This window comes from Scedosporium apiospermum (genome assembly GCF_000732125.1).
Source record: "Scedosporium apiospermum strain IHEM 14462 chromosome Unknown SEQ_SAPIO_0099, whole genome shotgun sequence".
Classification (NCBI taxonomy): domain Eukaryota; kingdom Fungi; phylum Ascomycota; class Sordariomycetes; order Microascales; family Microascaceae; genus Scedosporium; species Scedosporium apiospermum.
Window position 1 is genome coordinate 147777 of NW_015971800.1, and position 24251 is coordinate 172027.

The 24251-nt window shown below is 52.2% G+C and overlaps 7 protein-coding genes and 3 pseudogenes across 7 annotated transcripts; 5 read left to right on the plus strand and 5 right to left on the minus strand.

The window, feature by feature from the left end:
- Positions 1–665: 665 nt before the first annotated feature.
- SAPIO_CDS5503 (uncharacterized protein) lies at positions 666–1259 on the plus strand (the record flags this gene model as incomplete). Its single annotated transcript, XM_016787820.1, has 4 exons — positions 666–775; positions 880–1024; positions 1093–1151; positions 1229–1259. 4 exons carry the CDS (start codon positions 666–668, stop codon positions 1257–1259), a joined length of 345 nt encoding a protein of 114 aa, XP_016642135.1.
- A 2273-nt stretch (positions 1260–3532) lies between these two features.
- Positions 3533–5538, plus strand: SAPIO_CDS5504 (Endoplasmic oxidoreductin-1; the record flags this gene model as incomplete). Its single annotated transcript, XM_016787821.1, has 3 exons — positions 3533–3628; positions 3771–5359; positions 5430–5538. 3 exons carry the CDS (start codon positions 3533–3535, stop codon positions 5536–5538), a joined length of 1794 nt encoding a protein of 597 aa, XP_016642136.1.
- A 362-nt stretch (positions 5539–5900) lies between these two features.
- On the minus strand, positions 5901–7083 carry SAPIO_CDS5505 (U6 snRNA phosphodiesterase; the record flags this gene model as incomplete). The annotated part of the gene is made up of 3 exons (XM_016787822.1): positions 5901–6369; positions 6490–6712; positions 6789–7083. The coding sequence occupies 3 exons, from the start codon at positions 7081–7083 to the stop codon at positions 5901–5903; spliced, it is 987 nt and encodes a 328-aa protein (XP_016642137.1).
- A 1618-nt stretch (positions 7084–8701) lies between these two features.
- On the plus strand, positions 8702–9514 carry SAPIO_CDS5506 (Uncharacterized protein; the record flags this gene model as incomplete). Its single annotated transcript, XM_016787823.1, has 2 exons — positions 8702–9109; positions 9194–9514. The coding sequence occupies 2 exons, from the start codon at positions 8702–8704 to the stop codon at positions 9512–9514; spliced, it is 729 nt and encodes a 242-aa protein (XP_016642138.1).
- Positions 9515–10010: 496 nt separating this feature from the next.
- Positions 10011–14592, minus strand: SAPIO_CDS5507 (Protein cft-1; the record flags this gene model as incomplete). The annotated part of the gene is made up of 5 exons (XM_016787824.1): positions 10011–10534; positions 10592–11834; positions 11887–12060; positions 12119–12426; positions 12495–14592. The coding sequence occupies 5 exons, from the start codon at positions 14590–14592 to the stop codon at positions 10011–10013; spliced, it is 4347 nt and encodes a 1448-aa protein (XP_016642139.1).
- Positions 14593–15228: 636 nt separating this feature from the next.
- SAPIO_CDS5508 (Conserved glycine-rich protein) lies at positions 15229–16277 on the minus strand (the record flags this gene model as incomplete). Its single annotated transcript, XM_016787825.1, has 3 exons — positions 15229–15772; positions 15835–15895; positions 16016–16277. 3 exons carry the CDS (start codon positions 16275–16277, stop codon positions 15229–15231), a joined length of 867 nt encoding a protein of 288 aa, XP_016642140.1.
- A 1407-nt stretch (positions 16278–17684) lies between these two features.
- Positions 17685–18482, minus strand: SAPIO_CDS5509 (annotated as a pseudogene; the record flags this gene model as incomplete).
- Positions 18483–19510: 1028 nt separating this feature from the next.
- On the plus strand, positions 19511–20762 carry SAPIO_CDS5510 (uncharacterized protein; the record flags this gene model as incomplete). Its single annotated transcript, XM_016787826.1, has 2 exons — positions 19511–19593; positions 19715–20762. The coding sequence occupies 2 exons, from the start codon at positions 19511–19513 to the stop codon at positions 20760–20762; spliced, it is 1131 nt and encodes a 376-aa protein (XP_016642141.1).
- A 284-nt stretch (positions 20763–21046) lies between these two features.
- On the minus strand, positions 21047–22795 carry SAPIO_CDS5511 (annotated as a pseudogene; the record flags this gene model as incomplete).
- A 615-nt stretch (positions 22796–23410) lies between these two features.
- On the plus strand, positions 23411–24097 carry SAPIO_CDS5512 (annotated as a pseudogene; the record flags this gene model as incomplete).
- Positions 24098–24251: the final 154 nt, after the last annotated feature.

Below are 24251 nucleotides of genomic sequence, written 5' to 3' on the forward strand. Positions count from 1 at the left end.
TCTTATACGTCCCTTTCTCTGGATGCTACTGCTCTGGGATTGTAGCCCTCTTGACAAAGGGAAGAAGACTGCACTTACAAGGATCTCTGATGCTCTAGGGACCAGGACTAGAAGATGACCCTCCCTGCCCTGGTCTACACTACTGGAGCACCTAGTTTAGTATGCTGCACTTGAATCACAGGGTCTATATCACGTGGTGATAAGTTTACACAATTCAATTGTAGACGTTCCCCCTACCACCCAGTCCAGCCCCGCCTGTTGATGTATTAATTGCCCGTGCCGCCATGAGGGACACCAGAGCTTTGGGTGGGTTGTTTACATCACCATAACAAACTCCTTGATATCCCAACTTCTAATCGCGAATAACCCACGATCATAGAGCTTGGAGGCATTCTGTTGCCTTTTCCCTAGATGCTGTTAATTCCTTTTTAATTTCTTTTCTCACAACCTGGCTTGTTCTAACCTAACTTTGTCGCCTACCCCTCCATTCATCCATCCCTCGACTTCCGAACTCGACCTCGACACAACCATAACAAACACACTTGACGTCTCGAGGACCGACCAAACACAAATACACCTTTCGTACAATCGGTTTCACTTTTTTCCGTGCTACTGAACGTTCATTCGAGGACTTTCTACGAACTATTAACACCCCAATACACAAGATGCCAATGGACATCGATATCAGCCGACGAAACAAGGTCCCCCGTCCGCTTTTGGACGAGGAGCGCGCTCTCTTGGAGGAATTCATTGAATCCATCCACTATTCGGCCCGGTATGTTTGTCTCGTGCTGGCGCATTCTCCCACCTCGCCTGCATGATTCTGCACCCACCCGGCCAGGGATTGAGCTAACAACCGTTTCTCATCTGGTGTTCTAGATATTCCGATAACGAATACGAGTACCGACATGTCCAACTCCCCAAAGCCATGCTGAAGGTCATCCCCAAGGACTACCATGATACCACTAAGGGCACCCTGAAGCTGCTCTGGGAAGAGGAGTGGCGTGCCCTAGGCATTACCCAGGTTGGTGGACTCGATACAATGTTTTGGGCTGCAGCAGGGACGCAGATGCTGATCAATCACGCAATCAGAGCTTGGGCTGGGAGCACTACGAAGTTCACGAACCCGAACCCCACATCCTATTGTTCAAGTGAGTAAATACTTCCTTTATTTTCTCTTTTTGGGAGAGCGCTCTGCGTGGTTCATGTGCTAACAGTCCATCCCCAGGCGACCCCTCAACTACACCGCTCCTCAGTAGTTCCGATGATTGCCTTTTTTTTGGGAGGGAACAAGCCATCCGCAAACGGCGAGACGGCGATTGAACATGTGACTTCTGTCTACGATACCCTGTAACTATTTCACATTCGGTTTATCTCATCACCGAACCACAAGACGATTAAAATCATTGGAAGCGTTTCAACTTTCTTCAAGACGAAGGATTGTATAGTATAATGTGCCCATGATTAACGCGAAAATCCTCCCCGCCGGAAATATAGACATATACAAAACCTCTGTTTTCCTTTGTGTTTATCTTGTCGGACGCGTTTATGCATTATGGTAGAGCTGGTGTGTCGCGTCGTCTTCAGCAAGGCAAGAACTTCCCACTGCCTTGTTCCTGCCTCCAGTTCGATTTCATGTGGCAACAGAATGGAAGGCACGTGAGAGCATCCCTCACCAGCAATGTGGGGGGCAGTCGTCACAGGCTTGACCCCGCCGCTGCTCTGAAGACGATGAGTGATATGGTCCCACCAAACAACTTTGGCCTGTGCCCTCCCAAGTCCCAGTCCCGATTTTGAAATATATGTCAAAGATAACAGTAGACCATTGATTTTTCACTCCTTGAATTATTTTATATTTTAAGTAATTTTCTATCCGAGATTGTGACAAAAGTTAGCACTTTCGCAACGTAGTCGGAGGTGTATCTCTCGACGAGAAATGGCCGTGAGGGAAAAAAACATCGTGCAAATGTAAATGATAGGTATCGAGGACCTTCAGCTGCCTTTCTGAACGATAAATCCCCACAATCAATTCAGCAGTTTGTATTGGGCTGAGCTGACGTCAATGTCCTCAGCACCTTGGAAACGGTCTTACGGGATCTCAACATGGAGTCCTGTAGTTTATGATAACACCGCCAACCGGGCTGGGTAACCTTTCTCTCACTGATCTAGTTCGGACGAGCAGTGCTCGTTACAATATCCTCATGAAGAAGTTGACAGAGGCTTAGAGTGTGCCTCGTTACACGACTCGACATGCTGGAAGGAAGGGAAACACAATGCTTGTCCCATAAACTGCGTGCCTGCGATATGGATCCGAATTTTAGGAATCGTCGTTACGCAAATGGTAACGTAGCAGAGGCGGATCAGATCCTCTTGTAGCGATTTGCCAACTTCAACGCTAGCCAGCTGTGAGTCTTTCCGCAAGCTGAAGCTGCTGAATCCTCGTTGTGGGGGTCGTGACCTCGTGAGCGGACCTAGTTTACTTTGTCAGGGCACTGAAGTCTCAACCGCCCTATCTCCAGGCACCGGCGGGAGCTGTCAGCTGGCGACCGGTAGACTGGATCCAGACCGGTGGTCTATTTCTGTTCGGGCTTAGCGGACCTCGCCGCGCTGATCGAGGTCGCTTTTAGGTTCCTGAGCAGGGGTCGTAAGTGTGACATCTGCTGATTTTCAGACGACCTCGCCCTATTGTTGGATTAGGTCATTAGGAGATTATTAATTTGGCGAATACAGAATTTCAAGGTACTTTGAAGACTGATGGTCTTGGTTTCTGCACTGTCCGTAGTATGAGCCTGGCACCGGACGTCATTAGACGTTTCAAGTACAACGTGCCGCGACGGTTCCATCAAATGTACCTTAGAAGCTGTGGACACATTGCACATTTGGCGGCCGACTTTGTCGTCTTCGTTTTTTGCGTCTTAGTGTGCTCCTTTGGGGAGGATTTGCGGAATCCACAGCTCCGACCAACCTACGACGTGTGGCCTGTTGGCTTTGTTCGAGATCTTGAATTCTGTCCTTTATTTTCAGATCCCGAACTTTGCCTGGGCTTTGTTGGTCTGACTTGCCAAATATCAGTGGCGACGTTCCCTGTTTGCTGTTCCTTTGAAACCTTCAAATTCAACCTCAGGAGGTCGGGTTCGACATATTCACCTACCATTGTCTAGCTTGCATCTTCCACCTTCTTTTTCCACACATATACGAAGTAGACTGCCAACGTTTCCTTTTCAGTTTCGAAATTGTATTATTACTACCCGCCTTCTTGACATAGACTTCGGAGCCCTCTGCCGAACCTGGTATCAGAGTGATTCCCCCGCCATTCCCGGACCAATCCTCTCTAATTAATTCCATTAACACCACATAAACTTCTTGATTTCCGGAAAATCCACCGCATCCACCGCGGAGCCGAATTCTCCAACGGCATTTAGCCAGCTGTCCTTGTCCTTGACGACCTGGGCCTGGGCCACCATATTAATACTCCCACCTCGAAGCGAGACCTCCCCTCTTGGGCGGGTCCCCTCTAGAAAGCGTCCAGACAATGCGGCCCCCATCCAAACTGCTTTGCCTAACGATTCTCACGAGTTGGACGGCGCAGGTTAGATGCGCCGCTGATGCTTCTGAAGATGCTTGTCCGGTATGCCGCCTTCCTCTCTCTCTTGCTTCTCGTTCCTCCTAGCGAGGCTTCCTCTTTTTTCTCTTCTCCCCCAACGGCTACTATCTCAGCTCCTTCCAATGACCTTGTCGATTTGTCTAACAACCGCAACCACCCATTCCAGATATCACCGAAGGCGATAGTATCCGACGCGTGTGCCTCTTATGCGACTCTCGAGCGCCTGAACACCCAAGTCAAGCCGGCTATTGATGATCTGACGAAGACGACCGACTTCTTCTCCCACTACAGAGTCAACCTTTTCCACAAGGGATGTCCGTTCTGGAACGATGAGAATGGCATGTGTGGCAACAGGGCCTGTGCCGTAGCCACCCTCGACAACGAAGAGGATATACCCGAGGTCTGGCGAGCCGAAGAGCTGAGCAAACTCGAAGGCCCCAGGGCGAAGCATCCAAATAGGAGTGTACAAATACAGAGGCCTGAGAAGCCCCTCGGAGGCGACTTGGGAGAGGATGTGGGCGAGAGTTGTGTCGTCGAATACGATGACGAATGCGATGAACGAGATTATTGTGTGCCGGAGGACGAGAGCGCTACTTCCAAGGGCGACTACGTTAGCCTCTTGCAGAACCCTGAGAGGTTCACGGGTTACGCTGGCGACGGCGCGAAGCAGGTGTGGGATGCCATCTACCGGGAGAACTGCTTCCAGACTAGTTCTTTCCCCAAGTCATCCCAACCCGGAGTATCAGACTGGACACCCAAGGGTCCCGCGGCCTTCGATTTCAAACATGTCCTCGAGGTCGCCGGTCGACAGCATGCCCTGGAACAGAAACGCCAGGAAAACCCCAACACGCCCTTCGTCTCTCAAACCGGTCTCGAGCTCGAAGACCAATGTATCGAGAAGCGCGTGTTCTACCGGGTCATTTCCGGCATGCACGCGAGTATCAGCACGCATCTCTGCTGGGACTTCTTGAACCAGACCACTGGCGAATGGACGCCCAACGTCGCGTGTTACGAGAACCGACTTCATAAATTCCCCGACCGTATCAGCAATCTTTACTTTAACTACGCTCTCGTCACCCGGGCCATTGCGAAGCTGGGCCCGTACCTTCAGGATCCCGATTACGTCTTCTGCACTGGTGACAAGCAGCAAGACGCGGAAACTAAGGCGAAGATCAGGGCCGTGACCGACGCGGCGTCTAGCGTACCACAGATCTTCGACGAGAGCCTCATGTTCAAGAACGGCGAGGGCCCGTCCCTGAAGGAGGACTTTAGAAACCGGTTCCGCAACGTCAGCAGACTGATGGATTGCGTTGGCTGTGACAAGTGCCGACTGTGGGGTAAGCTCCAGACGGCGGGCTACGGCACGGCGCTGAAGGTGCTTTTCGAATTCGATAACGAGAGCAACGAGATCCCGAGACTTAAGCGCACGGAGCTCGTGGCTCTTTTCAACACCTACGCTCGTGTCAGCAGCTCTCTGAATGCCATTGGTCAGTTCCGAGCCATGGTTGAGAAGCCTCAGTCTCCAGAGGATGCGGTTTCTTGGACTGTCGACCCATCCCTCGAGGACGAATCAACGCATGGGAATGCTGTCGAGCCGGAAACAGATTTATACGAGGGTGTGAAAGAGGATGCGAGAGAGAAACCGAAATCCAAGCAAGAGCGTACAATTAGGGACGAGTTTGACCTTGAGTTTGCGAGGGTATGGAAGGCATTCAAGATTGTCATTGGGTCATGGATCCGGCTTCCCGGTCTCCTGTAAGTTCTCTCGTTTTTTTATTCTTCTGCCTCTGACTTGAACTCTGGAGACTAACAAGGAGCCGATTAGATGGAACATCCTGAAGTCTGAATTGAGCCGACTCTACGAATTCTACGTCGGATTGCCCGTCAGCCCCCGAATTTGGACTATCAAGTTCCCTCGCCCAGACGAGCTATAGATGCTCTCTGTCTTTGTATTACCACCTTTTATTTGGAGAAATTGCGAACCTACATTAAAGGCGTTGATTCTATTCGAAAATATCAGAGCTGGGATGGTCGAACATTGCATAGTGTGTGGAGTTTGGAGTTATATTCTATTGAACGAGACAAGGACTTGTTCCTACGCCTTCGGGGCCAGAAATCATGTCTTTGGCCGTGGCCTGCCTTGATCTAGTTACCCGTGGATATGTATATAAGTTACTTGGCTATATATTTCGCAGCCTTCAACACGCGTAAATATTTATTCGATTTTTTTGGTCGATTTTAGATTTAGGGGTGGCCTCTTGTGACAGTCCTCTTCGTGTTCTTAGGCCTGACCTTCTCACCAGCTGAAAATCTCACCCTCTCCGCCGGCACACCCCTTTTCAAGCCCAACATGCGTAACAACATTCCCAATCTTGACCTTGACGCCAGCAACGGCCACCGCCCAACCATGCACCTCATCCAACGGCGCCTTATCGTCCCGCTCATCACGGGAACCTATCACCTCCTCACCCTCCGGAACGTCATCAAGGGTCCAGGCGAGCGAAACATGAAACGCATCCTCGTCGGTCTCCGGGCCGCTTCCGCCGTTCTTTTGGTAGAGTAAGGGGAGATCGAAGGATCGGGCCGTGGAGTTACAGCGGTGGAGGAGGGTCGTTAGAGGCGTGGTTTGCGCTTTCGAAGTCGTCGTCGGCGGGGGGGAAGAGAAGATTTGGGGGTCGGGACAGGGGTGGACGTAGAGGACGAGAAAGGTGCGGTTTGAGTCGGGGGATTTCCAGAATTTGAGGGTGTGCGGTTTTACGTAGAATCTTTTAAATAAAATCATGGGTCCCAATCGTCAGCCACTAGATGAGCAGTTATAGAAACCAGAAGAAGAGAAGAAAAAAGAACCAGGGAAAAAAAAAGAGGGACTGGGAGGAGATCCATACGGGGCGACGAGAGACGAGCGGATCCCCGTCGTGATAGCTTCAAGGAAACGATCCTTTTGCGCGGTGGTGAGTGCTAAGGGTCGTGAGAGGCTGATGTGCAAGGGGAGAGGAGCGCCGAGGTCACTCGTCAAGAGCGATGTGAGAGTCGCCTCGCCCCTTAGCTTCTTTTGGGCATGTTGAATGAGGGAGACGAGGGTGCGATGTTCCTCTGCCGAAGGATGCCCTAAATTCTCATTAATTCATTATATTTGAAGCGCGTATGAGAAGAAGCTCAAGAAAAATATCGAGTGAAGACGCACACTCGATGTACACATGAGAAGGCCAATTCCCTACCACATGTGGAATGAGACGCTTCCGGCCATGGTGGAGGGAAGGGTCATCGACGACGCTTTGGCGTACTGTCGAGGCGTAGAGGTCATGGAAGTGATCTGGTAAGGGTGGGAGACTAGGTTTCCGACCGGTTGGGGGAGTGGTTTCAGTGGTGGATGTGCGGGATGGAGCGGAGGCGGTAGAGGATTTCCGGCGCTTGGGCTCGGGCTCGGACAGAGCTTGGTCGGGGTCGGAGTCGGAGTCGGAGTAGTCGACGAGACCCATGAGGGATGTGATTTTGGAGTTTGATGAGTATTGTTGGGGAGGTGGGGAAGATCACGATGGTGCGGAGGGGCGTGTGGGTATGTGGGTGTGTATGGGTTGAGATAAGGTGAAGGGTTTACAAAGGTACGACAACTGGGAATGAGTCTGGAAGAGGTTTCTACGAAGTCTACAGCTCAAGCTGGGGGAGAGTAGTTGAGGGCGACGAACTGATCTAGTACGAAGCACAGAACTCGAGCTTCAATCCATTTCGACTATTGGCTGGCAGGGTCCATGTCGATGTTACCACAATTTACCAGGGTTGATCTGATCTCCATGTGTGCCAGGGACAACAACGACTCGTCTGGGCAGAATCTCAATGAGCTCACTAACCGACGTTGTTAAAAGTTGGTTTTGCCTTTTCCTTCCAGTGTATGTTAAGTAGTTTATATGTTATTGATTAACCTTGCCGCAAGAGACGAGACCATGCCACCTATCTCATATTCCGCGAGGCTCTGGGCTAATATGCAATTGATAAGCCTTCGTTGTAAGCGAGAGAGAGGACGAGCTTAATCCATGTGGGAAACTATTCGAGGCAGTAGATAAATGCGGCGTCCAAGTTGTCGCTAGCAGCAGCAATCCGCATCCAAATATCCGATATCTGCGAATGGTGTCACTGGACTTTAGCGTGCGTGACGTCATCAACATCTCAGACGATGTGGCTGGCTCGAGTTGAATACCGAGAATATGAACAAGTAAAGTTTACTTGCGAAGCTGAGCCATGGCTCGTCGGTCGTCGCTCCTCCCCGAACCGATCAAGACCCGTTTATCTGCATGGTCCAGTGGCAGGAGCGGGTTGAAGTGCCACTCTCCACAAGTCATTAGCGGAAGGCTCTGCCCAGAATCATGGCGACCACGCACCATCGCCATCGCCATCTTGTGCCGTCACCACATCGCATCACCAGCACCGTCGCCAACACCAAGTCCCACCACTCCACTTGGCACACGACACTGCCCCCCCGAGTCTGCAGGCTAGAGTTCCACACACACTCTCTAATCTGTCTGCCTCTGTTTGTCTTCGTCTGTCTCTATTCTAACCCCCTTCGTACGTGTCCACGTAATCTTCGCCATCCTCCAATACCAAGACTCCAAATTGAGTTGCCTTCCAAACATCAATGATTGAACTTCTCGCTACCTCGTAGGCTATTTCCTCAACATCTCTGAATTGTACCTATTTTAGACCTCTCCCTTGAAAGACCCGCCTTGTCCTACGTATACTTCGTACTTTCTTCCCGAGGGCCCCGACAACCTTGAGTTTAAAACCCCAGCTTCTTGTAGTTTACAAGCAAGGATATCTCGTCTTGCATTATTCCACCTGACTTTGAACCTTCGAGCTGCGCCGTCATATTGCGTACATCTATTCGTACCAAATTCATTCGTTCAACTGATTAACAAGTTATTGATCTGTACACCGTTATCCCAATAAACCTGAATTCTAAGAAAAAGCAAGTCGCACAAGACATCTCTCCTCAGTTTCCCCATCGCTACCCAAACTCCCTGCCTCGTCCAACATCATCTACTTACACAAAACACCAGCCTGTACAACCATCGACCAGACAATCCAGCCCAGGAGAGAAAGAAAATGGCCGGAAAATCCCCAGAAAAAAGGCCCAAAGGCGGCACCCACCGAGGCCACCACCGCCGCGAAAGCTACGCCCGCCCCGATCCCATCGACGTCCTCGACAACACCCCCTTCGGCGGCGCCTACCACCACACAGGCCCCTACGAGGCCACCCTCGCCGCCAACAATATGAACAAGAAGTACTCCCCCGTCGCCGCCGTGCACGAGTCCAACATGGCCGCCCTCAGGGCCACCCCGCGCGAGTACGTCCAGGACTCGCTTACGAAGCACGTACCGCTCCAGGGAACGGCTACTATCCCTCCCGGCGAGCCCGACTTTAATGGAGATATCATGGACTATGAGGATGGGGCGGATTTGATGAGAGAGCCTGACGCTGGTGGCGGTCCTTATAGGAGATGGGAAGGCCTCGTACGTTGTCTTCACTTTTATTTTCTTTGTTCATTCTGTTTTTATTTCTATCCCCCTACTAACACTTTGCTTCTTCCCATCCAGTCTTATCGCCCCGAAGACCTCAAAGGCAAAGGCGAACCCTCCTACACTTACGAAGAGTCCGAGAAAGCCCGCAACCGCCTCCGCAAATCCTCCCTAGGCTCCTCCCCAGCCGGTTCCTCCTATGAGATGCAGCCCCAACGTCCCGCGCGCTACTCCGATTCCCCTTCCAAACGCCTCTCCAAGACACCTTCGGTGCAGGAGAGGAAGCGGAGTGTCAGTGACGTGGCCAAAAGCTCTTCCGCCGTGCAGGAGGGGGAAGTGTCGAGTTACGCTGGCTTGAGGAGACGGTGGGGGAGCCTGAGGAAGAAGAGTGGTGGGTAGGTGCTGCCGCCGCGGAGACTGGTTATTGAGGTAGCGGATTCTGTTTAAGTCTTTCTTTCTTTTTTTTTTTTTCTTGTTTGCTATTTCACGGCGTTTCTCGTTTTGGTTTCCTTTTCCCCTTATGAATAGAACTTGATGCTGAGGAGAAATGTTGGGAATAGCACGAGACGGGCAGTTTAGGCGGAATGCGCTCTTGTCGATGTGTATAGCGCTGGAGGATGGGTAAGCAGCGAGTTCACTGCTCGCTTGGTTATAGACTAAAAACTGTAAACGTCAAGGGAACTAGCTCGATAGAACTTCTTGCGCTGGCGGCCCGTTTCGAAACGCTTTGGTTCTACGTGCCTGGGCTGGAATACAAATCACTCGATATAGTACACTCCCCCTTTCTTTTGTTCCCTCCAGATGATTCCCCGCCCCCATATGGAAACGCCCTTGGTTTTCGCCCTACCAAATCCATAAACCGAACCTCATCGCACAACACTCTCTTTTCACAGAATCAATAATACGCAAGTCCCGCCCACCCCAACAACGACTCCAACTCCCCCCTAACCTGCTCAACACCCGCATACCCCGTCCGTCCCGCCAACTCCGCCCTCCTCCCCGTCCCCAACTCCCCCCACCGCGCCAACACAGCCCCGTCAATCATCGTCCTTCCGCTAGCGGTGTCCACACCCACGGTACCCGCTGCGGGATGCGGCATGCGGTACGCCTTGGGATTTGTGCCCGCAGCCGTCGGCAGGGCCGTGACGAGCTGCGCCGTCAGGGATAGGAGGCGGCGGTAGGCGGCTTCGGGAAGGGGCGAGATGGTCGAGAGCATGCCGCTTTCGGAGGCCATGAGGAGGATGTGGGTTTGGAAGGTTCCCGGGTCGTGGCCGTTTTGTTGCGGGGGTTGGAGGGGGTTGGAAGCGGAGGAGGACGTGGTTGTTGTGCGGGGGAGGAGGAGGGTTACGGTGGGGCCGTTGGAGGAGGTGCAGAAGGTTGTTTTGTGGAGGAGGAGATGGCCTTGGAGGGATTTGGGGTCTAGATACGTGTGTTAGCTTGAGTCAGGTTATGCGCTTGTGGAAAATAACAACTTACGTTCGGGATCGTATTGGAAGACGTGGATCTCGCCATTCATGTCCGCCGCCACTAGATACAGGTTCTTCCCATCAGGAAGGAAATCCGCCGTCACCACCTCGAGGTTAGTCGTGCTCTTTCCAAACAGCTGCATACGATACGGCTCCTCGGTGCACCCCGTAAACCACACGCCCTTAGCCGCATCAGCCATGACGCAGAGCCCCGAAGCCCGTAGTTCCTTCGCAGCGGTAACGTAGCAGCTCATATCCATGAAGGCCACGGGAAGCAGCGAACCATCCTCCTTGAGACCGCGGACCATGCACTTTTGGCCTTGCGCCACGAGCATCAGCCCCTGAGTGCCGATCTCGCTCACGGCCGTCACGGCGCCCCTGGGGATGTCCTCCTTGGCGATGAGCTTGAGCTTCTTATTCGTTTCTGGTCTTCCTGCCTCCGGGATGACGGCCACCACGTCGTAGACGTAGACTCTGCCGCGGATCGGCAGGTCCTCGCCCTTTCGCGTACCCGTGCCCACGACGACGAGCTGGCGTCTTTCCTTGGTGACCTCGGACACCTCGAGGTTGAGGGCCTTGAGACATAGCACATCCTCGAACGGCTCATAGTCAATAGTCTGGATGACGCTCCAATTAGCAGGGTTGACCAGTTTGACCACCCCGCGTTCGACCATTGGTTTCATGTCGATATTTTCCCGAGTCCACTCCTTGCGGTGCTCGTCGTCTTTGGGAAGTTCAAACGGTTCGAGAACGCTTCCGCCCACGGCGTATATCTCCATCGCGGTATGATACGCGATCTGCTTCACGTTGAAGTTGAGTGGTATCTTGCGGACCGAGATGCCCAGCTCCGCAAGGCTAGTCTTCGCCGGAAGCTGAGTAACTCGCGCAATTCCCTCGCAGTCCGCATAGATGAATCCCCTCTCACAACCCTCCGTGTGGAAAGAGCTCATGCCCCGCACACTGCGCCCTTGGAGGCCAATGAGCTTGGGGGTGCTCTTGTTGCTTTTCATGAGGAAACTGGGCGAGGTACCTGGGAGGAACACTGTGCTGTATCCTCCGACGTTGGCACAGGCGCGGAGCGGGACAAAACGTGGCTCCTGTGGCGTGGTATCATCCTGAGGTGCTGGGGTCTCAGGATTCGAAGCGAGAGCGGGATTGCGCAGTTTCTTGAAGTGCAAGGCCTTGCTAAAGCTATCCCCACCCTGGCGGAGAATGGGCTGGTATATAGTGAGGTCGTTTGTAGAATTTCGAACCTAGAGAGTGTCAGTATCGACGGCCGGTCCGGGCGTATCTGGGGAGGCGTACGATTAGATATGGCGACTTGTAGGTGGTATCACCCAGATCGGTGACTAGCACCTCTGTGAGGCTCTCCTTAGGAGTCCCCCTTCGGGTGCTGAAATCTGTAGACAAGAATGGAGGTAGGTATGCGAGCCCTTCTGCAACGAAGATGGGTTTGCTTAGATCAGGTAAGGAGTAGACCTGGGTGAGAATTAGCACCAGAGTATCTCCGGCGGAGGATGCAAGGGGGGGCACTCACGTATAAGGCGCCGGCAGTATTAACAAGGAACGCCAATATATTCGGCGAGTTAGGCGACTGTCGATCCTTTATGAAATGCCCTTCAGTGTCGGTGTAGAGGCATCCACTTAACCACTTTGTGGAAGTAAGTTTGTCATCAATTCGCTCCATCTCCTCCAACTCGCAGTTGTTATCGATCTGCGCGATCCACACACTGGAGTCATCTCGGATGAGCAATAGGAAAGGATCCGCAATGCTGCCGCTGACGACACGGGGGTCCGCTCCCGTCTCTTCGTCGAGCATAGGAATGATTTGTGAGAGGCCAAGATCTGCGCCCCAAAACCAGTCAGCGCTCTGGATCCCAAATATATCAACGTTTAACTCGCAGTTCTCTTACCTCCGTCGTAGCACCGCACCTCGGACTTCAAAACTTGAATTACCCTCTTGTGCTTGCCCATAGCTCCAGCCTCCACGGTGAATCCCGCGGCAGGGTCAAACTCGGTGCCCGTAAGAGCCTCGAATCCCGCGGCAGTCACGGCGTAGACGTCTGAGGTCTCGTAGCCATCAAGGTCAACCTTGGCGACAATCATAAACCGATCAAATTCCGCCGCAGCTCCGTAATCGCTCCCGATAGCAGCCGAGATCTCCTTCTCCGCCTGCAGCGCCTTGGGGATCGGTTTCTGGACTGACATGGTCCATATTCCCCTCGCCTCTGGGAACTCGAAGCGTCCGATGACGTTTGGCTGGATATTCTTGTTTAGGATGGCGATTGATCCGGCGTTACCTCGACCGACGGCGCAGGCAAGTTGCAACGGGCTAACTACGCCCTCAGAGTTCCTCTTCTCTTCGCTATTTGGGAAGAAAGCTGCTCGTCCGGGGGAGATATCCCGTATTGGAGCAATACTCGGAAGGGTATCTTGTACACGGAAGATCAGGTCTCCATCCTTGACTGGCCCATTGGTCCCGTTCTGGTTTCCGACTGAGCTTGGACTCGTGGAATCGCCGTAAAGGTCATCATCATCATCCTCGTCCTCAATATCAAGGTCATCTAGCTCATACTCAAGTGACGGGTCGACAAGACGTGATTTCCTTCTCGCGGATTGGCTGTGCTTCCTGGTCCATCCCACCACGAGTGAGTCGCTAGTAGTACTTCCGATGAAAAGCGCTTGCTTATCAACCTTAGAGATGCACGAAATCCTCGAGGGTATGATGTTTCCACCGCATTCTTGTGAGATTATTCTCACGCTGACTCCGGTTACGGTTCGGCCATCTATCTTGAAGCTGATAATCGCCATCTTACCAGTATTCAAGACCATGAGTAGCTCTGCCGATTCAGGAGCTAGCTGCTCAATCACGCAGTGCTCAAGCTGTAGATGAAGGCTGCTTTGATCCGCGAGTGGGAATGCGGTACATATCTTCGCAAACGGGTTGACACCGACACCATTGGCTCTACCGGACTGGTCGATGTGGATCAACTCGTTATCGCCAACTAGAAGCGCGCCTCCAACGGGAGCGGGGAGTGGTATGACACGATGTACGTCGTCAGGGAGGTTGTCCACAGCAAGAATGGTAGTTGACGCGCGCTGATGCAGGTCTAAAGTAAAGACTTTATATGACATGTGGTCCTTGCGGCTAAGGAAGTAGGCTTCTTGTTGAGTCGAAGATAGGATGCCAAACGTTGGCTCTCGATATTCGTATAAGAAGGCGAAATGCTCAGGGAATAGAAGCTTTGGATCGAGCTGAGGGAATCGGAGGACAAACGATTCGGTGTAAGGCGTTTCTTTAATAACACCATTGGTGGTGGCCTTGTCTGAGGCTTCAGGAGGCGCTTCCTTAGCGGGTCGAGGTCCGTCTAAATCCACATCCCAATCATCCATCTCTATGTCCGCGCTTGCTTGTTTGAACGGCAGAATCGCAAGGCTCCGGAGGCCGAATTTCATGGCCGCGCATCTGCTGCCGGGGTCCGCCTGCAGAACTGTCTCGTATTCGGAGAGGGGAAGGTCAAACGAAGAACCGTCTTCATTCTCGTAGAAATGCACCGATGTGTCGATAATGGTGTGAGTATCGGGATTCCATTGCACTAGACATGTCTTCGCGGTCTGCAAGGCGACCAATAGACCATGACCTCCGGACTTGCTGCCCTGGATATTAACTGCAGCTAGCCCACATACGGTGCCGGCAAGAGGGTACTCGGCGACGAGGACAAGCTTAGTGTTGTTGCCTCTGTCTGCTCGATGGATACCCTCCGCCAAAAGTGAAGACTCGAGGTGGTCATCGTCGCCCCGGCGGCTTTCGAAAGCGAGTGAGGGTGTCGTGTTCGAGGGAGAATCCTGTCGCAGCGCGTTGTCGACCTCGACTGGAATCGCCTTCGTCCCGAATATTTGCAGCAGGGAGCCCTTCGCAATGACTAGGTTATTGCTGTCATGGGAGAGAAAGGGTAAAGTAAGTGAGTGGGTGACAGCTGTAGGAGCTGTGAGCTCCGTATAACACTGCATTTTGAACCTGGCCAGAAATAGCCATGGAGGCCCTTGAAAGAGAAGGTTGAATTGGGAGGCGTCGCGAACTCTTTTCCAGTTCACCTTTCAAGGCTTGAGCTTTTGCTTGGAATTGACAAGCTGTTGGTGGATTCACACCTAGGTGTGTTTATATTAATAGGCAGAATTTCGGATAATACCTGTCATTGAAGAATCCAAGACATGGTCCAATGTCGAGGCTGCCTACTTGCATATAATGCAATAATACATAATTTCAGAGCATGTCGCTCGCTCTCAATGAGAGCAGCTTTTCAGGCTTAACTGGACAACCCGTGAGTCTTTCCCCGATAACATTTCGGTCCACAACAGAGATCCGATCACAAGCATTTATTTCAAAATAGAACCGTAAACATTAAAACTATCTCAGAGAGCAGATATAAATATTAGGAAGACGACAGTTCGGCCTCGGGAAAGTCACGAAAGTTTACAGATATCTGTCTTAAAGGTCTCTCTTTGGTATCTATCCACAAACGCCGTTAACTGCCAAGAAGGGGGAATAGAAAAGAAAAAGCCACCATTTCCGAGGGAAAATAAAAGTCTTGTCATGGTAGATGTCCATTGATTGCAGAAGCCATGAGAAGGAACAGCGCATGGCACTTAGGCCATGAAGACTGCTACCACAACCGCGGCAGCCATAGGCCAGAAGCCAAGAGCTTCTATCACCACCGATCTGGCGCCAGATTCGTCGGCGGGTACAGGAGCCTCGGTGCCATTCGGGAGGGTACCGTTGATCAAGATGGTCTTTTGGCCGTCAACCTCAGCGACAGTGACCAAAGACTGGTTGAGGCTCTTGTAATCGCCGTTTCCAACGAGATCCTGGATATACGCGGTGTCGTTGTTCGCGTCACAACCGCACGGGTTGTAAGGATCACAGGCGCAAATGACGGGGAGGTCCGCATCGTTGTTCGCGGTGTCGTTATGGAAGTGGTAGTGGTTGGGGTAGTGGTACTGGTAAGCGCCCCAGAGCCAGACGCCAGGCCAGAAAGCTAGCGCTGCGGCACCAACCAAGGCGAGGGGGACGATCCCGCTTGGACTCCTAGTGCCTGCCTTGTAAGGCGTCGCGGCACCAGCACCATAGAATCGACCACCCGCAAAGGCCCTGGGAGCGCCGGATCCGGCGAAGCCGGGACTACCGGGCCGTCTAAGACATTGTATTAGCATGATATGTCCAGCGTGATCGGCAAAAAGTCGCCGGAGACTCACGAGCTGGAGCTAGAGCTGGAACTCGAACCGCCCCTGCTGGAACTAGACGAACTGCTGGAACCTGGACAGTTATGTCAGCCCAATGAACCAAAGCTAGATGAACTTCAACTACGCGAAACCGAAGGAAGCAACTGGAGGATGAGCGGCCAGAACGCGACAAGCCCGCTCGAAGATGACGAACCACCACGGGATGATGAGCCACTAGATGATGAGCTGCCGCCGCGAGATGAGGAACTTCCAGATGATGAACTTCCACCACGAGATGATGAACTGCCAGACCTACCACCACCGCCACCGCCACCTCGAGCACCACCTCCGCCGCCACCCTTTCTCTTCCAGAGCTCTTTGCCGGTCGACTCCGCGATGTCGGGCTCTGGGAGGGCGACGGCATTGGCGGCTGAGGCGCCGAGTAGTAAAATAGAGAGTAAAAGATCGAATTTCATGGCTAAGGACCGAGTGTGTGTGTGTGTTTGTGGGGTCTGGCGTTCGCTGGAAGAAAAATCAACCAGATATGGGCCGATGACCAAGGACGAGAGGGTTTTTAAATCCTGAAAATTGGTCGACAAAGTCGAATCGGGGCTGAGCGGGAAAGGCAGAATTGGTCTCCAGTAGCACACGCGCTAAATAAGTATTCGGGACCAAGGAGAACAGCCACTTGGGATAGTGTCTGACCGGGGTTTTGGGCTAGGAAGGATGACCCTGTTTTGAGGGGCAGAGTTTATTATTGAGGGTGCAAAGTAACGAAGGAGCGAAGGAGCGAAGGAAACTATGATGAGTGATCTAACGAGATCAATTTAAGGTAGGGTGGGCCTGGAGTACTGCAGGGTACCTTCCTTCAATGACGCCGATGCCGTACGAAGTATGAAGTACATACCTCAGTACTTGTACCAACCGCAGCTGCCTTGGTCCCAGAGCTCGCGGTGTTGGCCTCTTCCTGGCTAGTGCACACTACGCAGGCTGTGGTTGGTCAGGTGCCTGATACTTCACCCCAGCCACGCTTGCAAACACCATGCCACCCCCAAAATTATTCCGTCTTACAAGTACCGAGGTACTTGTACTTCGTAAAGCACAAACTGTAGAAGGGAACATCGGAATGGTGTGGCTGCGATTGATGCCATCACTGATGCGTTTACGCCTGTGATGCCAGACCGTGTGTGGCTCGGAACAGTTCATTGTTTGGCACAGAAGAGAGCCATTTTGGGCGTATTCCACCCATTGAGGACTCGAGGATTCCAGCTCTAACATGCCAGCACCTTCGTTTACTTCGTGATTGATTTGCATCGAATCCCGTGGCCTGTTGTTGTTGGCAATCGACAACGGCGATTGATTGTCTAAAGATGACCGCATAAACGTCGATACATCCCCGCCGCATCCGTCTCGTATAGTCATGGATATGCTCCGTTTTTATCCACTAAATTCTTGAATACCCGGTCATACGGTAATAAAGCGAGGAGAAGAAAGGAATCCCGATTTATTCCACTTCACCGCTTGTGCCACTCCAATCCAGTCGGTGTGGAGAACACAGCACCAAGTCCGCCAGCCCGAGTTATCGAACCGGCCGCGTGGGGCTTGGCTTCTGGACTTTTTCCAATCGATGCAGGTACTAGCTTCGGCCGCCTGCGTGGCTTGCACATCGGAGAGTTCACGTGTGGCTTAAGACAAACTTCAATCTATCCATCAAGACCCTCACATGCCCGTGTTTTTTTTTTCCTTTCTGCCTAGGAACAACTCTAAATATGCCTGCGCAGTTCTCCAGTACAGGCTCCATTTCTATCGGCCCTTTTGCGAGATTGTTGGTCGTACAAAATCCAGTGAAAACATGAGCAAGCCGCCTATGTCTTTATTTCCTTTTACCCAATGCCAATTTGAGGCGCAGTTAATCCTGTCCTGAACTGCCCTTTTGACGTCTTATCCATGAAACTGTCTTTAAGCACTCTTTTCCTGAGGCTCTTCGGGGAGAGTAGCGACCTTCTCTTTGAACAGCTTCTCGGCCCTAGCCCACACGGGGTGCTCTCTCCGGTCTTGAGATAGAGGAGCGAGGGGAGCAAATCGTTGCTAAAGGCATCCGATGCCTCTCGTGGGAGCATGCTAGGGGGATAGTCAATGGCGATAACAGACAGCGGTGGGCCTTCGAGACCCTCAACTAGGACGGTTGGCTTGTCGAAGGTTGTGGCGGTATTGTAGACGGGAACGGGGTCATGAGGAGAAGTAGTATCCGCGGACACACCACCGATGACGGTGCTGCGGTCAGGGACTCGTAGGGAATCCATATCGACAAAATTGGGGATCTTGTGAGTTAGGATGCAGTTGATAAAGATGTCGCTCTCCACAATCTCCCTGAAGGGGCCTCTAGCCTTGGTTCCATGGAGATCGAGGATCTGTTCGGTAGAAATGCCGGTGCGGAAACTCACGTCCACGGCACGACGACCACACCTACCAAGGGCGCCGATTACGATGACTTGGGGCAACCGGCCAGCCTTGGCCTGGGCTTCAGAGAGAACCTTCTCAACTTCCGCAATGAGTTCATCCTCATTGGCGTAGTACTTAAGACTGGGCAACGGCTCGCCGGGATGCGTATCCAGGAGAGTAACCTCCCATAGGGAACCATGACAGCACGTTCTGCCATCCAGCCTGCTCCTTGTAGCCATGAGAAAAGTGCACAAAAGTATGCTTGAGCGGGACTTTTTTTTGCCGAGGCCGAGTGACAGTGATGTATCTGCATATCATGCCATTACCGTAGAATAGAACCGAGACTTTAGCTTTGAGGGCCACTCACAGTCTTCCTCGGGAAGCTCCTTGAGACCGCAGATGGTGTGATCAGTAGGGACGTCAGTCTAGCTACCCTCAGGAGCCAAGGTCGCGTCAGCAGCCTTAAACTCTGAATCATGCGCTCGGGGCTGCGCTCAACATTGACAGCATAGCCAGCGTCTACCAAGGCTTTGGTCGTACTGGTAGTGAGCATGGAGCGCTCCAGAGGCTCGTCTCCGATCGAAGGTGGAGAATAGTTCCAGGCATGATGGGTTGGCCGAGAGTGATACGTAATTTGGAATGCTTGCAAATCCGAGGAGAGAGGTTGCTGGTAGATTCTTCCTAGGTCCAATTGATGACACCAAATTGCCTTGAATTCAATTCGATAATTTCGATGACCTGTGGCTCTTCTCCGAGGCGAAAAGGTCCCTATCAACAGCTGAAATTGAGATTTAAGAGTGAGTAAATTGTCGGCTGTTGACAACTGTTAAAATGGTTGTTGTCCCCATCATCTGCGACCGACCCGTCATTGTCGGTCGCTACTTCGTACAGGTTCATCGCATTCCCACCGTTGTGATTTGGAATGGTCGCAGTGGGTCACGCAGAAGGGTCAACTACACATACATCATCACACATGAATCGGTCTCACCAGTTTAAATGATCATCAGTAATAGTGCTAGGTTGAAGCTTCGCCTCCTCGAATTCTGGATGATATGAACTCACCAGGTTCGGCTGGCAGCGGAGGTGTTCCTTCCTCCTTCCAGAAAAGCAACTCTAGGCAGCTCCCGAAGTAACCTTCCTCCCTCCCATACGACACAGTACCAAACCACCATCATTTCCAGTGGAACTGTTCATCCAACTCTGACATCTACGGTCGTATTTCTATTTCTTGCTTTTCACGCGGCACGTTGCTACTCGCCTGCTCGTGATGCCGAACCCCAGTAGCGAAGAGAGGAGCCTGTTAGACCGGCTCAAGGCACTGAACCCTTCTACGGCAATTAGCTTACCAGAGTTCGTTTGTCCCTCGTCTTCCAAGTCGTGCCACTCCTGGGTGAAGTTTTAGGCTAACTAGATGTTTCCTCAAACGTACCCGAAGGCCTCGCTCCGCAGCATCTTCTAACAAGGAATATAGCCGATTGCGAAGCCAGCCAGGAACAGACCTCGCGGGCCGGCTAAGACAGCTTCGAGAGCAAACCGAGAGCGATTCTGCGAGAGAAGCTCCATCTTCCCCACAGCAACCACGCGAAACTCAGACGAGTGCACTGCCACAACCACAAAGTTATAGCGCTAAAACGGCGGGGTCAATCCCGCCACCCGACAGTGCTGCGCCATCCTGGTCTAACGGCTTGGCCGATGACGATGGGATCTTGCAAACGGATGATGATTTTCTAGAAGATCTCCTAAACGAGGAGGCTGCGCTCGGTCACCAGCTGTCTCTGGACACTAGAGCGGAGCTGGATAGCCTCCATGAACTTGCACGGCAATTTTCCCTGCTCACGGCGGCCGGGAACAAAGAAACCAAACAGAAAGGTGATGATGACGATGATTCAAATGGGGACGAAATGACCCGAGAGGTTGAGGAAATTGTTTCCAAGGCTGTGACAGAGACAAAACTTGCATTGGAGCCGAAAGGTGATGACCCGAACCTAATTGCAGTTGTCGGAACCGAACTCGACACAGCTGGTGATGACACCGCCCTAAGCTCAAAGGATGGGGAGCAACCCGAGCTCTCACTCCCATCTGTTCCCACCGATATGCCTTCCCCGACTGCCTCGCCATCTGCTAAGTCGGCAGTCCCTATGACAGGTGATTTTGAAGATGACATGGCTCGTCGCATGGCTGCCCTGAGAAACTTCAAACTGTCCATTGGAGGACAAGACGAGGAATCTAACCCACTTGGCCTCCCATCGGTTCCCACATTCCAGCCCTCTGAAGTCGAGAAGCGAAAGGCGGGTCCAGGTGGCCGTGTGGGGTTCACCGACGATGACATGAAAACCTGGTGTGTGGTATGCCTTGAGGACGGTACTCTCATTTGTCCTGAGTGCGACGACGATGTTTACTGCTCTCAATGCTGGTTCGACATGCATAAGGGCCCCGCCGCTGGATTTGCAGAGCAGAGCCACCGAGCGCTACAGTTCAACAAGGATCAGAAGAAGAAGAAAGTGGCTATTGGTGCTTGAAGGATATCCTGTTTTGCGATTTCCCTTTCCTTTCACCCTGTCCTCTTTTCTAGCATCCACCATTCTGCATTCATGCAGTGGGCTATGAGAATACTGAGTAATGACAATACAAAACTAATGACATCTGAACCCTTTGCTTTCATTTTTTTTACCCTAATACCATGCCTATCCATTTATACCAGATGCGAAGTCCGTTTTCCATTTCCAGTACACAATCTCCCAAATATTCCGTATACCAGCGATTTCGCCAAAGAAAATTGTGAAAGAAAACAAAGAAGCCCCGCTCAGGACCTTCTCGGCGGTGGTCCCCGACTTCCTCTACCCCTGAGGTCCTGCCACGTCGCACCAAACCTCCTCCCAGTACTTGCGAGAAGCCCCTCTTCCTCGTCGGCCTCAGCATCCTCGTCGATCTCGGCGAGGTTGAGCTTAGGAGTGCGGAACAGCACCGTAATAAACACAACCAAGAAGATGCCAAGAAAGGCGAACTGCGCCCAGAAATCCACTACGCCGAAGAAGGGCCAGGTAATATTGACACGATTTAGGAAGGTCGACATAACCGTCGGCGTGCATACGTCCTTGGCGCGGGGGTATTTAAGAGCCTCGGAACACGGGACGATGAGGTCCCGATGCTCCGAGCAGTCTGGGCGTCCATGTTTGTCGAAGATATCGTTCGTGCAGAAAGTTTGCGTGCCATATATAGAGTATTGAGGAGCCACCATCGTGACGATGGTATAGTTAATGGCGAGGATTATAAGTGCTAGCATGACGGTGGCGATGAGGAGTGCCTGGGGTGCAGTTCGGCCTTTACGAATCTGGAAGATTCTAACCCATAGGAATCGAATACCGACCGCGGCGATTCCGGTGATAGAAGCACTGAAGAAGAGAAGGACCAGGAGCACCATAAGCACATAGTCAAGAGGGAACACGGCGGCTGCCTTCAGGAAGATCCAATTCATCGGCTGGAAGATGTTGAGGTGGCCGAGAATGTAGCCGCAGTGCCGTTTGCAGATCGAGTTCTTGGCCTTGTCAACGCCCGTGATGAACATGGAAGTCCAGATGAGAAGAGCCACGATGAGAACCAAGATTCCGGACAGGAGCTTGATGGGACGAAACACGGCACAGAGCTTAAGCCAGGTTAGGTAGACCCAGCTCCTGCCCTCACCCTGGGCCTCCGCTGCTAACCTCTCCCTGCGCACTAAAGTGCGCTCTTCGCGAATCAGTCGCTCCAGCTCCCTCCTATCTTTGGGAGGCATATCTCCAGTGCGGCCAACGTGTCTCATTTCCAGTTGGCGCTGGCGCTCTCGATTTTGCTCGAGGGCGGACGCTGTGTTCTGAGAGAGCTCAGGGCCCGAAAGGGATGGCGCGGTCTTGATAATGGAGACGGGCAGCAGCGCAAGACCAGCACCAGTATAAACCACATATAGAAGCGTCCCCAACGTAATTAGAAGACCGATGGCGAATCCAAGGGCCTTTTCTCCATTGTTTTCCGCGAGTAGACGCTTGAAATAGTCAAGGTCAAAGTGGCCTCCGGAATCCCTGCCAGCAGCGGGCACGAAGAATCCGAGTAGGAAGAGGATGACGACCAGGAACAAGAATCCAGCGGTGTATTTCAAGGTGCTCGCAATGCGGCTACGCAGGGTACGGCCCTCTTCGACCTCGATCTCGTCATACTCCTCGTACCAGAAATACCCAAAGGGGATAACTAGCAGACAGAGCAGAGCATCGAAGCTGTATAAGGTATAATAGACAATTTTGAGTGTCTGGAGTAGTTTGTCGACATGTTCGATAGTCGCCCAATCCTTCTTCACTCCAAGAGAACTCGTCGTTGCGGATACGAGGGCGATGTCGACCGGGAGGAGGAGTACTGTCGCGAGAAGAGCAGTAAGACTGACAATCGCAATGCCGCTGACAATGGGGGATCGATCGCGTGGAGTTTGCCAGGTGAACGTAGTGGTGGAGGCAGCTATTAGAGAGAGGGCCGCCGCGACCGCGTAAGTAACCCAGATTAGGGTCGTCTGGACAATGGCAGCCATTGTACCAAAGTTGGTGAGTTTCTTTCTCTTGCTTCTCTTGGAATTGCTGGGCGAAATGGAGAAAAAAGTGTCGTTTTTATACCTAAGTGTTCGATTGTTGATTGCCATCCAAGGTCGTGGGCATCGAGATGTACAAGACAGGCGTCGTCGTTGCCCGTCAACCGTGACGCAATGGTTTGTCTTGCATTACGGAAGGCGCGCTCTTGTTTCAAGCTGACGAGGAATCATTACGTCGGGCGATGGAGCTAAGCTCGGCATTCGTTATCGATTAACGCAATGACCTATTCTTATCGGCGGCATATTGCCAAGGACGGTACATGCAATAAAGGCATATTCTTAGCTCGGTTTAGTCAACAAGCAAACGCCCCCGTTCCCACACCCCTCCCCGGTTTATTTTGTGCCTGAGGCGTAAAATATTAAACGTGCTGCCCCACCACCAGAGAATACCCCGAAAACCAGAAAAAAGTTTTGTGAAGGAGAGCTAACACTTACAGGCGAGTCTGCCTTTAGAGGAAGAGAAGACACCCGAAAAATAACAAATTCCCTTCATATATCCCAATGTTCCGTTTATAGCCCTGCGAAGAATATCTATCACTCCACCCGGCGCTCGTCGACATGAACGCCCGGGCGATTCTCCAAGCCCAGGGATGGCGCGGCGACGGACACACCCTCCACGCGACCAGCGACGGCATCGGTCTCAAAAAGCGGTTACTCGTTAGTCGAAAGGATGGCACATCTGGCCTCGGAGCGTCGCAATATGCAAACGATCAATGGTGGCTAAGCGCACTCGACGAGCAGCTCAAGGGCCTGGATACATCCAATGGAAAGGTCGTTCAAACTCTCAAGGATGGAAAGTTGAACCGGCTTGACGAACAAGCTGGCAAGTCAGAATTATATAAATCTTTTGTATATGGAGGAATACTGCAGGGAACGGTGGATCTCCTACCAGCCGAAGTTCCGGAGCAAACAATCAACACTACCCGACTACCCCCCGAACCTCGACCGACAACGATGATTGCGAATCCCTCCGAGAGCGAAAGCACAAGCACTTCCGACTCTACAGAAAAGCCGAAAGAGACTAAAGAGGAGCGCAGGGCGCGAAGAGCGGCACGGCGGTTACGGCGGGAACAGAAGAGAGCTCGCCGCGAAGCCAAGCAATTAGCCCGTTCAGGAACATCTTCGGAAACTAGTACTGTTGCGAATTCCGTCAAGTCCATGCGAACTGAAACTAAGGAGGAGAGGAGGGCGAGGAAAGAGGCGAAGAGGAAGCGGAAAGAAGAGAAGAAGCGCTTAAAAGGCTGAAGATTTGATGTCATCTGGGATATGCCCCCTTTTTTGGTTATGCGTTATTACCATGGCTAGTGATATGGCGTTTGGAGTTAGCACCCGTCAGTTTGTCGCCTCACTTATCCTGGCTCTAAAGTTTTGATGGCTCGATGAAAACGTGATAGACAAT